The 17,916-nt window shown below is 55.1% G+C and overlaps 5 protein-coding genes across 5 annotated transcripts; 4 read left to right on the top strand and 1 right to left on the bottom strand.

The window, feature by feature from the left end:
• Positions 1–5,325: 5,325 nt before the first annotated feature.
• Positions 5,326–6,350, top strand: V2A60_006841 (DHS-like NAD/FAD-binding domain-containing protein; the record flags this gene model as incomplete). Its single annotated transcript, XM_083258132.1, has 3 exons — positions 5,326–5,644; positions 5,710–6,053; positions 6,111–6,350. 3 exons carry the CDS (start codon positions 5,326–5,328, stop codon positions 6,348–6,350), a joined length of 903 nt encoding a protein of 300 aa, XP_083114258.1.
• Positions 6,351–7,283: 933 nt separating this feature from the next.
• Positions 7,284–9,809, top strand: V2A60_006840 (GH92 family glycosyl hydrolase; the record flags this gene model as incomplete). The annotated part of the gene is made up of 3 exons (XM_083258131.1): positions 7,284–8,365; positions 8,434–9,114; positions 9,230–9,809. The coding sequence occupies 3 exons, from the start codon at positions 7,284–7,286 to the stop codon at positions 9,807–9,809; spliced, it is 2,343 nt and encodes a 780-aa protein (XP_083114257.1).
• Positions 9,810–10,693: 884 nt separating this feature from the next.
• V2A60_006839 (uncharacterized protein) lies at positions 10,694–12,393 on the top strand (the record flags this gene model as incomplete). Its single annotated transcript, XM_083258130.1, has 3 exons — positions 10,694–11,412; positions 11,505–11,845; positions 11,972–12,393. 3 exons carry the CDS (start codon positions 10,694–10,696, stop codon positions 12,391–12,393), a joined length of 1,482 nt encoding a protein of 493 aa, XP_083114256.1.
• Positions 12,394–12,708: 315 nt separating this feature from the next.
• Positions 12,709–13,854, top strand: V2A60_006838 (CWC16 protein; the record flags this gene model as incomplete). The annotated part of the gene is made up of 1 exon (XM_083258129.1): positions 12,709–13,854. The coding sequence occupies one exon, from the start codon at positions 12,709–12,711 to the stop codon at positions 13,852–13,854; it is 1,146 nt and encodes a 381-aa protein (XP_083114255.1).
• A 179-nt stretch (positions 13,855–14,033) lies between these two features.
• V2A60_006837 (uncharacterized protein) lies at positions 14,034–17,321 on the bottom strand (the record flags this gene model as incomplete). Its single annotated transcript, XM_083258128.1, has 5 exons — positions 14,034–14,945; positions 16,129–16,347; positions 16,401–16,618; positions 16,676–17,173; positions 17,231–17,321. The coding sequence occupies 5 exons, from the start codon at positions 17,319–17,321 to the stop codon at positions 14,034–14,036; spliced, it is 1,938 nt and encodes a 645-aa protein (XP_083114254.1).
• Positions 17,322–17,916: the final 595 nt, after the last annotated feature.

The following is a 17,916-nucleotide window of genomic DNA, read 5'->3' as shown; positions in this document are numbered from 1 at the left end:
CACTTTTGGGCTCTTCAGCTGGTACCCGTCGTTCATTGTCCATGCAGCCTGCGGATATACCAGGATTCTTGGCCCCAGATCGACAACAGAGGGATGGTGGGCATCATTGTTCTTTCCGCATTGGATTCTTCAATCGAATCAGCGTAATTGAATCTTGCAAGTGCCTCCTAGTCTGGTCAGTTGGGTGAGCATCTCTGAGTGCAAAAGACTTTCTCTCCTTCTCATCTTTTGCAACAAATGCAACAAGTGCAACAAGGACGAGCGTCCCTAAGTGCTAAGACTTTCTCTCTTCACATCTCCTGCAACCAGGCACATTGAAATGTTCATTGTGCAAAAGGTGCTGAAACGCGACGCGCTGTAGAAATGTGCTGCGTGTCCAATGCATCCACGGCCCTCCCCGCGAAATCGTATGGTGAACGCAGGCTGTGTACAGCTGCTCTGCAGTTGCTCCTTCAATAGGACACTCCACCCTTTTGTTTCTCCCGTCCCGAGTGATAACGCCATTTCTCTTTGAGTCTTGTCTCTGCTCCCGTCAAGCCAACTCTCCCTTGTGGGCCTAGAGGGGCTCGATGTGTCTTTTCCTTGCCGATAGACCTTCGCATGCACTATCCGCGCCGCGAGAATCTGTCTTTTGATCCAGTCTAGGAGCTCAAAGTTCTTATTCGTATATCCCACTCGTTTCTGCCTCGTTTCGTTTCCTCCCGGCGCTTACGCATACCACATCCTCAAGTTGTTTGCTGTCCTGCTCTCCGCAATGCCGGCTGAGCTCCCATTGGGAACCAGGTCACCATGGGTTTGTCCCCTTGTACAGCTTTCGCTGCATTTGCAACGGCAAATCCGGCGCATTTCTTCGTGTGGAGATGCGACGACCAAGTTTATTCCCTCCGTCTTCCACATTGTCATATCACTACTTTCCTTGTGCACGATGTTGAAACACAAATGCTAGCTTTTACAAAGTCGCCTCAACAGGTAAGACTCGCTATGTTGACCTACCCTGGAGCATCTGCGAACGACTGCACCCGGCCTGAGAATCAGTGGCCGGATGAAAGTTGAGACGAGGCTCTGTTTGGTGCCCCCACGCTGTAAAGTACGCTCTGTGTTATCATTACGAAACGGGGATCCATCAATAAAACTCTAGCATGACGTTTACGAAAGCCCCCGGTCGTGGACCTCGGCTGTCGCTGTGAAACAAGCTTCGTCTGATTGTGATCCAAGACCTGGCACTATTCAGCCTGCACGGATGATGTTACAAACCAAAGATAGTCACTAGAATAGCGATACAAGCTTCTCTGCCAAGCGGCATAAACTGCCTGCTCGTATCTGGTTATTTGGCGGGCCATAGGGCCTATCGCGGTGTAGATGGCAAGGCTCACTCACGGGCCAAGCCCTAGAGTTCGTATCGAGACCGGGGTGACTCCAGGCCGTTACCGGGTCCGGGCTGAATCCGTACGCCCCACGGTGGCGCCATTTCTCAAAAGGTGAATGAAGCCCAGCTTTGGCGGGCGTAATTGACAGCGTAGACATGAGCCTGAATGATTCCTTGCAGGGTCGTGCAATAACATTTGCGCCGCAATTGCTAGCCCTACGCATGCACCACCGCCAGGGGGGTCCTGAGCACCGTGAACCGAGAACCCTGCTGAGGTTGAGAGCCACATTTCCAAACACGAGGCTGAGGGTTGGCACAACCAATGGCAGTCGGGCCGAAGAAATGCTGCGATAAGGAGTCGGATCTACTTATGGTCCCTTGCGGTTAATGGTGGGATTAGTGCGAAGTTGGAAGCATGACACTCAAGTGATGGGCCATCGACAAGGGCGGCAAATGCCGATTTGAGAGGACTGAAGTGGTGTCGATACGGGTCGGGCGCCAGACTGTTCGGTGAGGGGTGGCCGGGCTGATTGGACGGACAGTCAGGCTGGCGGATGGAGAAGCAGGCGTTTTGCAGCTGACCGGAGCGACATTAGCGACCACCGCTTGGATTTTACTCGCTCGGCAATTATAGTGTGATCTGGGCCGAGTAGAGGCAGATCATTCCTTGCTGATCCGTTGAAAATTCCCCGAAAAAATGACAGTCGTGGTTTGCATGCTGGAGAGGCCCTGGCCGGTATGACATGCGGCAGACCCCAGTGATGTGCATGTTAAGCAGGCCATGTTTTTTTTTTCTTTTCTTTTTTGCTTGGCAGCTACCGTGGACGGCAAGATCAAGTTGTATCAACATTTTTTCTTCGCGCAATTTTTTTTCAGTCTCCGAGAGGCGGCACTGGCTGATGACTGTGGTGGCTGGAGGCTGCTGTACCGGGAACTGACGAGGGCCAGGTGGCACCGCAAGCAAACGGGGAGAACTTATTGGAAGGGCTGCATGGTTCGAGAAGCAGTAAAGTGATTGATGGAGATGGGACGGCGCAACGAGCCAGGCACAGAAGAATGACTAACAAGACGGGGACGAATAATACAGGTCGCCAGTACGGATTATGGAGAACTGCAAGTAGAGTGAGGCAGTGTGTTGTCGGGCGAATGCAGGGCCGGCAGGGGGCCAGGTCTCGATCCTTGGCTCGCAGGAGGAAGTAGAAGGAAGCAAGAGAAAAAGGGTGGGGGTCTTTGGCCATGTGTTCTGCAAGTTTTTTTCTCTTCTATCATTGTGATCATGATGATTTATTTTGTTCTTGTTTCTGTTTTCCTCTTTGTCCCTCATTTGCCTTGGCATGCTACCTGTTTATGTAAGCAGAATGACAAGTGCCCAACCGTTTGAAGTTGAAAGACGAGCCCCAAGCCATAAAATGCAGGACTTATACTTACTTAAAAAAGGAACCCGAAAAGGTACCAAGAGTACTTACACTGGACCTTGGCCAAAGTCTAACTGCACAACAACAGGGGACCCCCCTCCATCCACACCTTGCCAAGGTTGTCGGTGCAGGGACTGTTCGCGCGCTGTTTAGCGGCTTTGCTAGTGGGCGGCGGGCGCTGCGGCCAGCTGGGGGATGAGCTTTGGTGGCGGAGTCTGGGCTGGCTGACTTTTTTTGCAACCTTGCAGCCATGGAAAAATTGGTGAATTAAAAAAAAAGACGAGGGAAGAGATGCCGACAAAAGAAGAAATCAATAGCAAAGAAATCAAAACAACGTGTAAATGAGAGGGATTAATTCACGTAAACTCAATTATATTAAAGAGGAAAACAACCGATAGAAAAAAGACTCTAGTGGCTACCTGTAACTACCTACGTACCTTAGCTGCTTAGGTACCAGTAGGTAATTACCGGGTTAGAGACGACGGCTCCCCGCCCAGTGGCTGCAGATGGAACCTCATGTTGGCAAAAACCGGAAGTATCAAAAGTTGCAAAGCCAAAGACGACCAATCCCCATGCCGGTACGGGTGCTGCTAGACTGCTAGTTACCTCTACGTGTGCTTCTGATACTATGGGTGCTACTACGGATGCTACTACGGGTGCTACTACGGGTTCTGCTACGAATGCTGCCACGGGTGCTGCCACAGGTGCTGTTCCTGCTGTTCCTTTCTCTGTACTACTTACTACCTAAGTAGTACCTACCTACCTAACTACCTACCTGTATACTACTGCTGCCAACTTATTAGGTAGGCAAGGAAGTCATGTACTGCCACCATGTACATACTCGGCATGTTTCTTTGTACGTGGACGCCCTCTTGTTCATCATCATGTTAACCCAACGCCCCTCCATTTTGAGCCTCTCGTCTTTTCTTTTTGATTTTTTTTACCCTCGGCTGCAGCGCTCATGCTACTCTTTGCACCGGCCAGTTGACCAGTAGTTTGTACCTGTTATTACCTGCAAGGCCCGCTCCTTGCAAACTGTCCAAACGAACGGTTCCTTGAATCCTTGAATCCATCCATCCATCTTCATCCATGATTCAATCCACCCACCACCGTACATCTTCCCCTCGTCTCGCCCGTTCCCAACTCGTTTGTCAACGACGCCATCGAGCCATCGATCGCCGCTATCCATTCTGCGACAAGCAGCCGCCTCCGATCAAACCCTGTTTGGCCTTGTTCCTCGTGCCAACTTTGCTAATCTGCTTGGCTAGCCTTGCCTACCTGCCTGCCTGACAAACCTGCCTGCCTGCCTACCAAACAAACCAAACAAACACCACTGCTTGGCTGGCTGTCCATACCGGGTCATCCGTTTGTCTTGCACCTCGATTCGTCCGCATCAGCTTTCTCTCCGCATCCTCACGATTAATTGCCTCCCTCGCCATCATCATCGCCCCCCTCATCGTCCCCCTCATCGCCCCCCTCATCGCCATCATTCGTCTACTTGATTCGGAACCCTCGCACTCCCCTCCTCGCCTTTCTTCTCAGAGATTCGCCCCTTCTTCATCATAAACACACTGGATAGCCAGCTCTACCTCGAACAATCTCGGTCAACCAGCTCCTCGCCCATCTGACCTTGCCTGCTGCCAGCCTTGGTGTCCAACCTACTCACCTACCTCCCTACACAGCGCTAGCCCGCGATCCCTCGTATACGGGCTTGACTTAGCGTCGCCCGAGGTCGCCTCGCCGCTTGGCTCCAACAGCTTATATCCACGTCTCTCTGCTCCTCCGTCCTTGTCCTGGGACAGGCAATTGCGAGCAGACCACATCGCACCACGTCGTATCACACTTGGACAGTGCACCGCTCCGCTTCCACGGCTCCAATCCGTGCGAAACAGTCGTTTCTTGACGCCTCCTCGCCCTATGCACTAACTAGCCAAGGTGGTCCTCCGTCTCGCAGCCTGCCCTACGTGCCTACCTGCTACTTACGGCCCCATCGACTTCTGCACTTCTCCCGCCATGCTTAAAGCTCCCGCACGTCCTTGATCCAGAAGACAACGCCGTACCCGTTTCTTATCTGCACCACCGTCCGTCCACACGGCTCTCTTTATTCCCTCGCCATAGCTTCGCTGTTGCTTATACCACATAGTCTGCCCTGCTCTCTGCATCGCCATGCCACAAGCCGTTGTCGCCTGCCTGTTTCACAAACTCTGAGAGGCTTGCTGCACTCAGCCGACAGCGCTGCCCGCCCAAACCACCACCATCCACCACACACACACTGCGCCATTGCTGCGCCTTCATCCCACAAACCGTTATTTCTTGTCACATATAATTAATTCTCCGCGCCCTTTTATCCTCCACTACCGCCTGTCCGCCTGTCCGCCCTCTGCGCCTCCCCTTCCATCGCCTCATCTGCCGTCGTCGCCCCCCTCTCAACCGGCCCCGGCCTACCTTACCCGACGTACGCTCACTCGTCCAGTGCACACTGACAGTTTCGCCTCTTCGGCGCCTCTTTCGTTTTGCGTTGGCAGCTCTGAGACATCTTGCAAGATGCCGCCCCATAATGATGTCGAGGCCTTTCATCGTGTGCTTCAGTCTAGTCGACGTATCCTGATTCTCTGCGGAGCTGGACTCTCAGTCGCATCCGGCTTGCCAACCTTTCGCGGCGCCGATGGCTATTGGCGCCATCACGATGTCACTCGACTAGCCACAATGCAGGCTTTCAGAACGGATCCCGGCCTGGTCTGGCTGTTTTACGGTTACCGCCGACACATGTCTCTGCTGGCCCAGCCAAACGCAGGTCATCGAGCCCTGGCGGCCCTCGGCAAGGCAAATCCAAATGTTCTATGCCTAAGTCAGAATGTGGATAGTATGCCGAGCATCCCTCTTTGCTTTGTCAGTTATTCTCTACACGTGGAAATCTAACTTTTGCAGATCTTTCGCAGCGCGCTGGCTACCCGCTCCATCAACTTCATACCCTCCATGGATCTCTCTTCAACATCAAATGCAGCAACGAAGCGTGCGGCTGGACTCAGTTTGGCAACTACGATGACCCCTTCTGCGAAGCATTGATTGAGGCTTCCAGGGACGCGCCGCCTGGACAGAAGCTACCTCTTTTGGACCCGTACCATCGCATCAAGCACGTTCCAGAAGAGGAGCTCCCCAAATGTCCTGAATGCAATACTGGGCTACAGCGTCCTGGCGTCGTTTGGTTCGGCGAACAGCTTGATCCGACGATGCTGTGGAGCATAGATACTTGGCTGCAGGAGGACAAAGTGGTGAGACCTGATCCTTGATTTGCTCTTCCTACAGAAAATGACTAATACTATTGAAAGGACCTTATGCTGGTCATCGGCACATCGGCACAAGTATTCCCAGCGGCAGGCTACATCAGCGATGCACGCGACCGTGGTGCTGTTGTGGCTGTGATTAATCCTGATGCTGAGAACGGGGACGAATTGGGAAAGATATGTCCAGGTGATTTTGCCTTTGGCCAAGATGCTGCGACGTGTCTGCCGGTTCTCCTTGAACCAGTAATCGGCCAAGCACAAGCCAACGGCGAGTTTGCCCAATAACACTACCACGGGGGTGTGGTCCCTCGCCAACGAGTAGCCGGTACTCTCGTTGAATGATTGCACGTTGCGCAGTGCATCTAATGAAAAAGAATAACGGTCCTCGACCGCCCGAGCATAGCAGGAATTTGCTCTCAGCCACAGGATTGGCAACAAAAATTTAGGGCCTGGCCACGGACACACTAGTATACCGGCTATGCAAGACATCGCAGTCTCATGGTGTCCAGTGTGGGAGTACAGGGATGGGTATATAGATTGGCGGAAATCTGCTTGTTTCCGGGCTCTCCGGCGCTGAAGCCAAAATTTGGTTCTAATAAAGTATGAGGGCAATTCTGAGCAGCGATTATCATCCGTACCCACTGTGACCTCTTGCCAACGTCCATCGGAAAACCGTCTGCCTCAGATAGTCGATTCTTGCACTAGCAGAAGGATTCTGCTGAGCACTACCATGGTTTGCATGGTTTGATAGTGACACGCCAGTGGCTCCAATATTGCTTTCCTAGCGTGGTCAGCCGATCGCGATCTCAAGAATCGCAAATAGCTGACTCGCAAGTATCACGCCGTCAACTCTAACCAAGACAGACCGTTGTCATCTGCCAGGCAAACACGAATTTCTTCCCGATGCCATTAAGCTCTGCCCCTCTCGAAAGTCCTGCAGGTATGAGCCCTAACTTTCCAAGCCTTGTACTCCAAGTGCCCAACCATATGGTTACATGGTGGGATGCGACCTGGGCTTTCCCCGCATTGCCGACTCTACGCTAAGAGGAGACTCCCGTCCTCCCGCTGGACAAAGAACAACTATAAGAGATGTGCGGATCATGTCTTGCCCGACGCAGGGGGCTACTCTCAATGCTTGTTTTTCTTCCTGCCGCAGAGGATCAACACATGAGATCCAAATCGCTTTCTGTTCATTTTTATATCTAAGCTCTGCCCGCCATGCGCAGCTTTGCTCTTTTCCCCCTTCTTTCACTTACAGCGTTGCCGCCAGTCGCAGCGTCGACTAAATTGAGCGATGCGCTGTCCTACGTCGACCCTTTGATCGGCTCCCAGGACGGGGGCAACGTCTTTGCCGGCGCGACGCTACCTTATGGCCTTGCTAAGGCCGTGGCTGACGTGGACGGCCAGAACACCGGAGGCTTCGGCTCCGACGGCAGCAACGTGACGGGCTTCTCGAGCGTTCACGACAGCGGCACCGGCGGGAACCCGAGCCTGGGCAACTTTCCCTTGTTTCCGCAGATCTGCCGCGGCGACGACCTCGATGGCTGCATGTACCGCATCGACGAACGCAAGGTCCACTACGTCAACGACTCGCTCCGCGCGCTGCCCGGTCACTTCTCCATCGGCTTGGAATCCGGCATTCACGCCGAGATGACCGTCTCAGAGCACGCGGCGCTCTACCGCTTCACCTTCCCCGCGGGTGACGAACACCCGCACATCATGCTCGACCTGACGGACCTGTGGAAGAGCCGCCAGAACGCGTCGATACGTGTCGACAACGACACGGGTCGTATGACGGGCAACGGTACCTTTTTGCCGAGCTTCGGCGCCGGCTCGTACGTGATGCACTTTTGCGTCGACTTCTTTGGCGCCGACATCTTCGACACTGGCGTGTGGGTCAACAGCCGCGCCGGTACTGACCCGAAAGAGCTCTTTGTCACCCGCGGCTTCAACCTGTTTTACATCGAGGCCGGTGGCTTCGCGCGGTTTACGACGACGGCTCCGGACCGCACGGTGACGGCGCGCGTGGGTGTCAGCTTCAAGAGCAGCGATCAGGCTTGTCGCAGTGCCGAGGCGGAAATTTCCCAACCGCTGGACGATTTTGACCGGCTCGTCGATGAGGCCACGACTAAGTGGCGGCAGAAGCTGAGCCCCATCCAGGTCAAGAGTGGCGGTGCGAGCGAGGATCTGCTCAAGAGCTTCTGGAGTGGCGCGTATCGCAACATGATTGCGCCGCAAAACTACACGGGCGAGAACCCGCACTGGGATACAGGCCGGCCCTACTTTGACTCCTTCTACTGGTGAGGAAGCTCTAGGAAGCGAACAAGAAACGTATTTGATGAGACGAGAGCGACTAATTGTATATTAGCATGTGGGATGCATTTCGTGTCCAACATCCGTTCTTGACGGTGGTGGACCCGACTGCGCAAGCACAGATGGTACAGACGCTGCTCGACATTTACGAGCACGACGGCTGGCTGCCCGACTGCCACATGTCACTCTGCAGCGGCTGGACACAGGGTGGCTCCAACGCCGACGTGGTCATTGCCGACGCCTACCACAAGAATCTCTCCAGCGCCATTGACTGGGAGGTGGCACTCCGGGCCGTGCTGGCCGACGCCGAGGACGAGCCGCTCGAGTGGTCCATCCACGGCCGCGGCGGCCTGCGCAGCTGGAAGGCGCTCGGCTATATCCCGTACCTAGACTACGACCCGCTCGGCTTCGGCACCAACTCGCGCAGCATCTCACGCACGCTCGAATACGCCTACGATGACTACTGCCTCGCCACCATGGCCGGCGGTATGGGACACGCCGACCTCGAGGCCAAGTACCTGCAGCGCAGCACCAACTGGCGCAACCTCTGGAAGGCGGACCAAGCGTCCTTCATCAACGGCTCGGACACGGGCTTTCGCGGCTTCTTCCAACCAAAGTACCAGAACGGCACCTGGGGCTTCCAGGACCCGATTGCCTGCTCGGCGTTGGCAAGCTTCTGCTCCCTGACGACGAACCCTAGTGAGACGTTTGAGGCCAGTGTGTGGCAGTATCTGTTGTATGTTCTTTTTCCTAACGCTGACCGTCTTTTTATTCACCCTTCTCGTCTTTCTGTTCGTCTTTCTCTTTTTCGTTCTCGGTCTTTGGTCTACTACTGCTAACACAACATGCAGCTATGTTCCTCACTCTTCCGCTGCCCTCCTTGACCTACTTGGCGGCGATGACGCCTTCATCAAGCGCCTTGACTACTTTCACACTGTTGGCCTGGCCGACATTTCCAACGAGCCTGTCTTCTTGACCGTGTACATGTACCACTACGCTGGCCGCCCCGCGCTCTCGGCTCGGCGCATCCACACGTACATTCCCAAGTCCTTTAACGCGTCCCCCGGCGGGTTGCCCGGAAACGACGATTCGGGCGCCATGGGCTCGTTTCTCTTCTTCTCCGTGCTTGGCCTGTTTCCCGTCGCGGGCCAGAATGTGTATCTCATCAGTCCGCCGTTCTTTGAAGAGGTCAGCATCACGAGCCCACAAACGGGCAAGACGGCGACGGTGCGCTGCAGCAACTTTGACCCGAGCTATAAGAATATATATGTACAGAGCGCGACGGTGAATGGAAAGCCCTGGACGAGGTCGTGGATCGGTCATGAGTTCTTCGTGGAGGGATGGACGCTGGAGCTGGAGCTGGGCGCAAAGGAGTCAAGCTGGGGCTCCGAGATGGAGGACCGTCCACCTAGCTTTGCCGCCAACATGTAAAGATGCCGGAAAACAATTAGTAATGTCTTTGAAATGACATTTGTGTTGCTGTATCAGTTAAAGATCAGAAGGCTATTGTCGTTGGACAGAGCGGTTGACGGCGCTATGCTCGTTTACTACTTGTAAACATCGCAAATGAGCATATCCATGAAAAGTCTCAACAGTCAGGTCCAGCTATCAGGGAATAAATAGCGGCGGTTATGTTGAAGGTCTTATCCAAAACATAAAACTTGTCGAAACGTAGCGTACCGCGCAGAGTGTGAGCGGTTCCACGACCACCAATCACTCCTCACTCCCCAGTCGCACAGGACGCCGTTCCTCTTTGGCAGCGCCGCCGAAATAGCTGCTAGTAGCTCCTTTGACAGTTTTTTTGGGGGTCCTCGTACCGGCCGTGTTGGTGCAACGCAGACATGATATTTGTGGCCTTTTGGCAAGCTCGCTCCGTCCCCCAAGTTGCACACGCACGTCTTTCTAGGCAACAGGCGCCAACAAGAAGCAGAAGACGTGGCAAAGGGGAAGGAGGTGGGAGGAGGGTATCAATTTTTTTTTTTTCAATTTAATTCTTGTTGTTCGTCACAACGAATCAACAAACAAGGAAACCAACAATTTGAGGCTCATGCATGTCTATGCTTGGTGTAGCACATGGTACTGGCAGCAATGACTTATAAGAAGACGCAAGGCCGGTGGCATGCACGGCGAGGAAGGGAAATTTTGGACGAACGTCAGGAACAAACATGTCAAACTCACACACAGCAGCAGGTTGGGGCCCATTCGGCTCCTATGAGCAGGATTTTCGACGTGTGGTCCCGCCAGAGTATTATTATAATCAGGTGCCACTGGACCCGGGTTCGGGAAACGTTGATACGACTCATGTCATCCACGGGATGTCCATGGCACAACCAGTCCAGCCTTACTTCGACCCCCAGGGTCCCCCCCAGCAGTACATACTTCCACTTCCGGAAGCACAACTTGCGAGCGGGCAGCGGCAGGGGGACTATCTGGCTGGCCCAGATCCGCACGTCCCGTACGTGCCAGCTGCGGGCTGGGACTACCACAGCGTGGCCGGGATGCCTTCCGGCGCGCCAGGGCTCTACCCTGCCACGTACGGGACCGGCTACAACACGTTTGGGGCGTGCGACAGCTTTCCTTGGATGTGCGCTGGCGTGCCCGAGGAGACGGCGCGAGTGGCCGGTGGTGGCAATGCCGTTGAACAGGAATCAGAGGAGCCAAAGGGCAGGAAACGAAAAAGGCGTGCAGAAGCAGACCCAAACACAGCACCGGGGCAGGAACCGAAACCGAAACCGAGACCGAGACCGAGACCGAAACGAAAGCCAAGACTGAAGGCAAAAGATGGCCAAGCCGAAAAAGCCAAGTCCAGGCAAGAACTCGAAGAGGAGGAGAAGAAGCACAGCTCTGAACCATACAGAGCGACCCTAGCGAGCGTCCAGCCCAAACCCAAGGTCCTGTGGCAACGTTCCTCTGTATCTACTTCGGCCGCTGGCGGCGTGAGCGAAGCGGGCGTGAACAGCGCGACGGAGACGGAGACGGCTATTTGTGACATGATGGACTTGAATCTCTCCGGAGTGACGCACGTTGTTGTAAAGTGAGTGTGCCAACACCGTTGTTGTTGTTGTTGAACCCCCCCACCCTCTCTCAAGGCGGCATTACGCAGTCAAAAAGACTTACAAGGCACAGGACGACTCGAAAGGACCAGAGAGCGCTTATTAGCAGCAAAGACTTGAGGTACAAAGAAGAGCATACCCTTGCTAACTGGGACTTTGTCCGGCGGGCCGTCTCCAACGCTCTTTTTGAGAGCGAAGACAGTCTGTACCGCATCACCTCATTCGTATACCTCCACCGCATGAAGTCCGACGAAGCAAGCGTGATTCTGGGGAGAACGCCGAGCGATGGCAACTACGAGGAATTGCCCCTACATAAAGTTCTTCTGGTGAAGCCCAGGGTGGCATCGGATGTGGTCGAATTGGTCTGTTGCCCGCTAGCGGAAGAGGACGCACTCAAAAAAAACCTCGAGGACAGTAAGTAAGATGGAATTGCCACATTTCTCCTTTTCTTTCAAGTCACTTCATTACCCACAGTCTTTCTTCTTTGCCTCTTTGTTTCCCATCTCCGGCCTCCGAAAGGTTGAGCTGACATGCCATTAGTACTCAAGGCTGTGCCAAGAATTCCCGTGGAGCAGATAACAAAACAAGACGTGGAAGCGTGGGAAGCTCTGGACAGTGCCAGAAAATCCGGCGACGAGTCCGGCAGCGGAGAACCGTCACCGTTGCGGCAATGGATGCGTTCAAGTGAAAAAGGGCACGAAGGTATTGTTTGCGATGACCCGGACATTGAGGAAGATAGTGAAGACAAGTTGATGCTGAGGCCGGAGAATGGGAATGGCTACAGCTTCCGGCGCCTGCCCTTTTACGGAAAGCTGTTTCTATGCATTCCATTGGGGAACATACATGTGCGTCCGATTATGAGAGCGCGATACGTCAGGAATCAGGAACCGAAGAGGAAGAAGAAGAAGCCGAAGGGCAAGGAACCGAAGGGCAAGCCCCCTAAAAAACCAAAGACATCCTGAAAGTAATCTGTATCAGTCGCGGCAGTTGTAGCCTAGTAGAGACGTCAAATTCTTTCCTGTTCCATATTTTGTGTCGTGTAAGTGAGGTTGCCCCACCAGGTGATATGGAATGACGTCCTTGTCATGCAAAGGCAAAATTACTCCACATGCACAACTTGCTTCCTGCAACACACACCATCGCCTCGCACAAACTTCGGGACGGCTCGCTCACCGAGCCGGACGGGAGTATACACTCGACACTCTACTGAAGTTCGACCTCGACTCGACCCCTAGCTGCCGGCCTGCGCCTCCCCCGTTCCCCCCTCGACCACCACCATGCAGGGCTTCAACATGGGCAAGTACGTGCCGCCCGAGCACGAGGGCACGACGAGCGGCAACGCGCTGCACGGGAAGCACGCCCTGGGCGCGCGCGCCTCCAAGCTGCGCACCGACGGCGCCCTCACGGTGCGCTTCGAGATGCCCTACGCCATCTGGTGCGCGACGTGCCCGCAGCCGACGCTCATCGGGCAGGGCGTGCGCTTCAACGCCGAGAAGCGCCGCGCCGGCCACTACTACACGACGCCCATCTGGAGCTTCCGCCTCCGCCACGCCGCGTGCGGCGGCGCCATCGAGATGCGCACCGACCCCAAGAACACGGCCTACGTCGTGGTGTCGGGCGCGACGCGGCGCGCCGAGGCCGAGGCCGACGGCGAGTTCGAGGGCTCCTCCGGCGGCGGCAACGGCGTCGTCGTCCCGATCCTGACAGACGCCGAGCGCGACGCCCTCCGCAGCAACGCGTTCGCGAGCCTGGAGAGGACCATTGACGACAGGGAGCGCCTGCGCGCCGCCTCGCGCCGCCTCGACGGGCTGGCCGACGTCGCCGCCCGCCAGTGGGAGGACCCGTACGCGCTCAACCAGAAGCTGCGCCGGGCGTTTCGCGCGGGCCGCAAGGAGCGCGAGGCTGGCGCCGCCGCCGCGGAGGCGCTGCAGCAGAGGATGAGCCTCGGCCTGGACATCCTGCCCGAGACGGAGGAGGATGCGCGCCGCGCGCGGCTGGTGGACTTTGCGCCGGACCCGGAGGGGCTGGTGGCGGGTCGGGCGGCGCTGAACAAGCCGCTGTTTGGTACCACGACCATGACGACGGCGACGACGGCGACGACGACGACGGTGGCGGCGGTGATGGCCTCACATGAAAAAAACGAAAAGACGAGAGCGACAAGGGAAGCGCGGCAGAGAACGCAGGCCAGGGAGTCGTTTGCCACGCAGGTCGTGGGGAACACGAGAGCGGCCAAGGACCCGTTCTTGCTGTCCAGCGCCGGGACGAAACGCGCGGCGGATGGGAAACGCGTCGCGAGGCTGCCAGGCGTCAAGCGGAAGAGAGAAGCGGCCGGGGCAGAGGCAGCTGAGCCTTCTCCCAAGACTCGGCAAAACAGCTCGGGCACGTCCAAGGGCGTGGCTCTGGTAGATTACGACTCGGAGTAGGCACGCTGTCGGTGACGGCGGTTTTGCATTTGACACATACATCAGTTGGCGTTTTTGTTCATTTTACATAGACATTTGATACCCCCCAGCCCTAGACGCAACTGCTTATAGTCATAATGGTAGTTTGCATTCTCTGATTCAACATGGCTTCTAAACGACGCTTGGTCGCCCTGCTCAGCTCACAAGTCCTGCATCCTCCAGATGCCGCTCACGTCGGCGTCGTACTTCCACCCCCGCCTCTCCATGTCGTCGCGCGGCTTGTAGGCCTTCTCCGCAACGTCCAGCAGGCCGAGGTCCAGCTCCACCACGCTCATGCCCTCCCTGCCGTGGTCCAGCCTGCCGACGGCGCCGACCATTGGCATGGCCGCCTGCGAGACGCCGGCGTGCTCCCTGCCCTCTGCGTCGTAGCCCTCGGCGACGCCGGCGTGCGGGTCCGCCGCCGGCGCGCCGCCGCAGTTGACGTAGACGACGGCGCAGCTGTTCTCGAACGCGCGCGCGACGCACATGGTGTCGAGGAAGAGGCGCTCCGCGTGCGGGTTGGCGGCGTTGACGGGCTCGCCCGCGTCGCGCGCGACCCAGAACGAGGGCACGACGACGAGCCGCGCGCCGTCGGCCGCCAGCGCGCGGAACGCCTCGGGGAAGCTCAGGTCCCAGCAGATGAGCATGCCGGCGCGCACGCCGAGCGGCGTGTCAAAGGCGACGTGGTGCGGGGCCGCGGCCGCGGCCGGCGCCCGCAGGATCGGCTTCTCCGGATGCCACAGGTTGCGCTTCTGGTACCGGCCGCACAGGGCGCCGTCCGGGCCGATAAAGTAGGCCACGTTGGCCATCGCCGGCTCGTCGTGCGCGTCCGACGGGTCCGACAGGTCCTCGAGCAGCGTCCCAGGCACGATGCACAGCCCCAGCTCCCGCGCCAGCGCCTGGTACCGCGCGAGGAAGTCGCCCGAGCGCCGCGCGCACGGGAGCAGCGCCTCGCCGGAGCCGACCCAGCCCTGCAGGTGGTACTCGGGCAGCACGGCCAGCTGCGCGCCCTGCGCGGCCGCTGCGCGGATAAAGGACTCGGCTTTGGCGTAGTTGCCGTCCACGTCGAGGCTCTGTCTCCCGCGTGCATCTTGTCAGTGGGGGGATACGGACGACAGTGTTAGGCGCGCGCGCGGGGTGGACGGAGCGAGCACAAGGCGAGACGCAGCGACATGATGTGCAAGGGATATGCCTACCTTGGAATATAGCTGGATCAGGGCGACTTTGAGCTTAGACATTGTGAAGAAAGATGAGAAGCTGGTTGTCGTTCGATCCAGTGAGTCTACCTCCCTCACAAGGTTACTTGGAAGCTTCTCCACACTCGTTTGCGCCCTACAACAGACAATGGGGCAAATCGCACCAGTGACTAAGAACTTGCCAGCGCAGTGGAAACTGCAAATTGTATTGTTTGAATTGACTGCAAAACAACTTCATTTAATGAGATATCTGAGACTAGAAATAAATAGAACCCAACCCTGCTCTACCATGTAATGTCCCACTGCAAGCCGAAAAGACGCCAAATCCCACTCCAGAAAGCAAGCCCCCAGCATATCATAAATTTCATCTTTCAAAGAAGCTCAGTTTCGTAATTGGCTTTGAAATTGTGCGTTAATGGGTCTTCTGTAAGTTGTGAGAAGATCCATGAACTGTTTGCGACGTTCCATTGTGAGTCGACTTTAGAATAATCGGCAATGAAATGCGAATGAACGGAGCCGCGGTGTCGGCCCTGATGGCTTGGGCGGCCGAAATGGCGAATCCGGCAATTTCGCCTTTCAAGAGTTGGGTTAGTGTCCGCGTGGTTGCTGATGCAACGAATCTTACCTAGTCCCAGGAGCAAGATATTCCGCGTAATAGACGGTGCCAACCTATAAGAGCCGAGGAAAAGTGATGCTGCAGGGCATACAATATGTGGCCACCAGCTCCAGCTCGTTCCGCTCAAAATCGTGCTTTGAATTCGATTGGTGGAAGACTCGACACCTTGTAAAGCTCCAAGTATGTTCATAACGGAATGTTGCACAGAATCTAGTTGGTTTTGGTGATTGCTGTGTGAGACACTCATTTCATGCGAGAACTTCTGAAGATGATCAAGATTCTGCTCCGATCAGCAGCTGGTTGTTCTCAAAATTACTGGAAGTACAAACCTTTTCAAGCAAGTGCTGTTTTTCTATGATTTTGCCAGCTCGGTGCTCAGTTTCTTCCTGTGCCGATATCAGCAGGCATTCCATTTGTCCTTTTGCGTCAGGTAACATGACGTACCAGTTGAGTTTGAAGCCGAACCGACGAGGAGGCGGCAGTAGCAATGGTTGTCATAATAGTTTCAACCCCTTCGAACGTATCTTTTCGAATTTTCTGCATGCCATTGCTATGGTCCATAGAGATTTGCACTTGGTTTCGGCGAATGGACTCGAGCAAAACATTGACAACATCGTGTAGCCGTGTGGCGTCTTCAAGTCCAGATCGTACTTCTAATGCCGACTTTTTTGCTTCCTTAGGGATGTAATTCACTTCGCTTTTTCATATGGACATACCTCTGATACTGCTATCAGCTGATCGTTGAGCATGCGATCAAGGCCGTTGAGTGAAGACTTGAGCGTCTCGGTGCGCGGAAGTAGGGAGTCAGCCGCCTCGGTCGTCTTTTGCATAAGCTGATGAAGCCGGCGCAGCTGTTCCTCAACTTGCACTTCCATCTTTTCTGAGAATCTTGTTATAATTTCAGTGACTTTTTTGTGTAAATGGATCGTCGAATCTATTCCCTAGATTAGCAATGCTCCGCTAGGCGCGAACCGTGGAGATTGAAGCGCACCTTTTTCATTGTCAGATTTTGCAATCTCGCAGAAGCGAACAGCCTTGTGTCTGTAGCTAATCCAGGTGTTCCAGGATGAATCAGACTGAGCCAGTCCTTCCAGACATTTATCAATCTCGAGGGTGGAAACATGCAGGTAGGGAGTTTTTCCGACCTCGATCGTGGTGAGGGCTGATTCGTGGAACTTGGCACATACTTTCGGAATGACGAAACTGCCTCGCTCGAGATCACAAATAGCTAAACTAGCAGCATAGGAGTCGACAAAGTCACGCGTTTGTCGTCCAGTGTCGGCAATCTCGACTGTTTCGTCTTGGCCGTTCAGGAGGTGGCAGTTGTTTACGAGCAGTCGCGCAGCGATTCGATGGCAAAGAGGCTGTGTCTCGAGGCTCTCAAGCTCCTTCAGCGTAGAAGTATAGAAGTTTTCGGAGTGCATTCGATGGCTCGGTGGCGGCGTCGCACTTATCTCTTCCGTGTACCAGTGGTTCGCCACATCGTGCTCTGTGGAGTGTCAGTTCCGAGACTCAGTCGTGCTATTCCTATTCTGCGCATCCATACTGTGCAACGTCTCCTGCGCACCCCAAGAGAAACCAAAGACTCTTGGCAAAGACTTTGAAAGAATGAGCAGTATCTTTGGGAGCTTTGCCATCTTCACCCGTTGCTGCGAGCTGGTGAAGATGCGATACGACAAGTAGGACCAATGTCCGGATGTGTTGACGAAAACACGGGAAAGCATGTGAGAGAGATGCGATTTAAGAGGAGGTTTTATGAATACAATTTGAACAACGTGGAAGCCAAACGGCCGAGATTTGCCAGCTGGCAAAAAGCACCGGCCTGTGTGCGTTTAACAGCTGCCCATGCTGTTCATACGAGGTAAGCAAACGCGTAGCGCAGTCCGTGCCAGATATATCGTGTGTTTACAATCATGCACGGTCACAATATATGGCTACCCGATGTTGGTAAGAATAAATCAAACTCGAATCCATAGCCTCTTCCAAGGGTCCGTGGTGAACAGGGGCTCAGTTGCCGCAAGCATGGGCAGTATGACCAAAATGCTGAAGCCTTTGAATTCAACGGTGCGTCTACATACTCCAGAATGTAGAGAAAAAAAAAGGCCTACGAAGCTGTCATCACTATACCTGTTAGCTGGTGGCCTTGAAAACTTCCAAAACTTGTAGCCAATATACGGCCAACTCTTCTAGTTCTCTGACTTGGTCACCTCCCACCTTGATTCGGTGCGTACT

Source organism: Cordyceps javanica, chromosome 4 (assembly GCF_051103115.1).
Source record: "Cordyceps javanica chromosome 4, complete sequence".
Classification (NCBI taxonomy): Eukaryota; Fungi; Ascomycota; class Sordariomycetes; order Hypocreales; family Cordycipitaceae; genus Cordyceps; species Cordyceps javanica.
The sequence above is the reverse complement of the archived record's forward strand: the minus strand, read 5'-3'. Positions and strand labels throughout refer to the sequence as shown.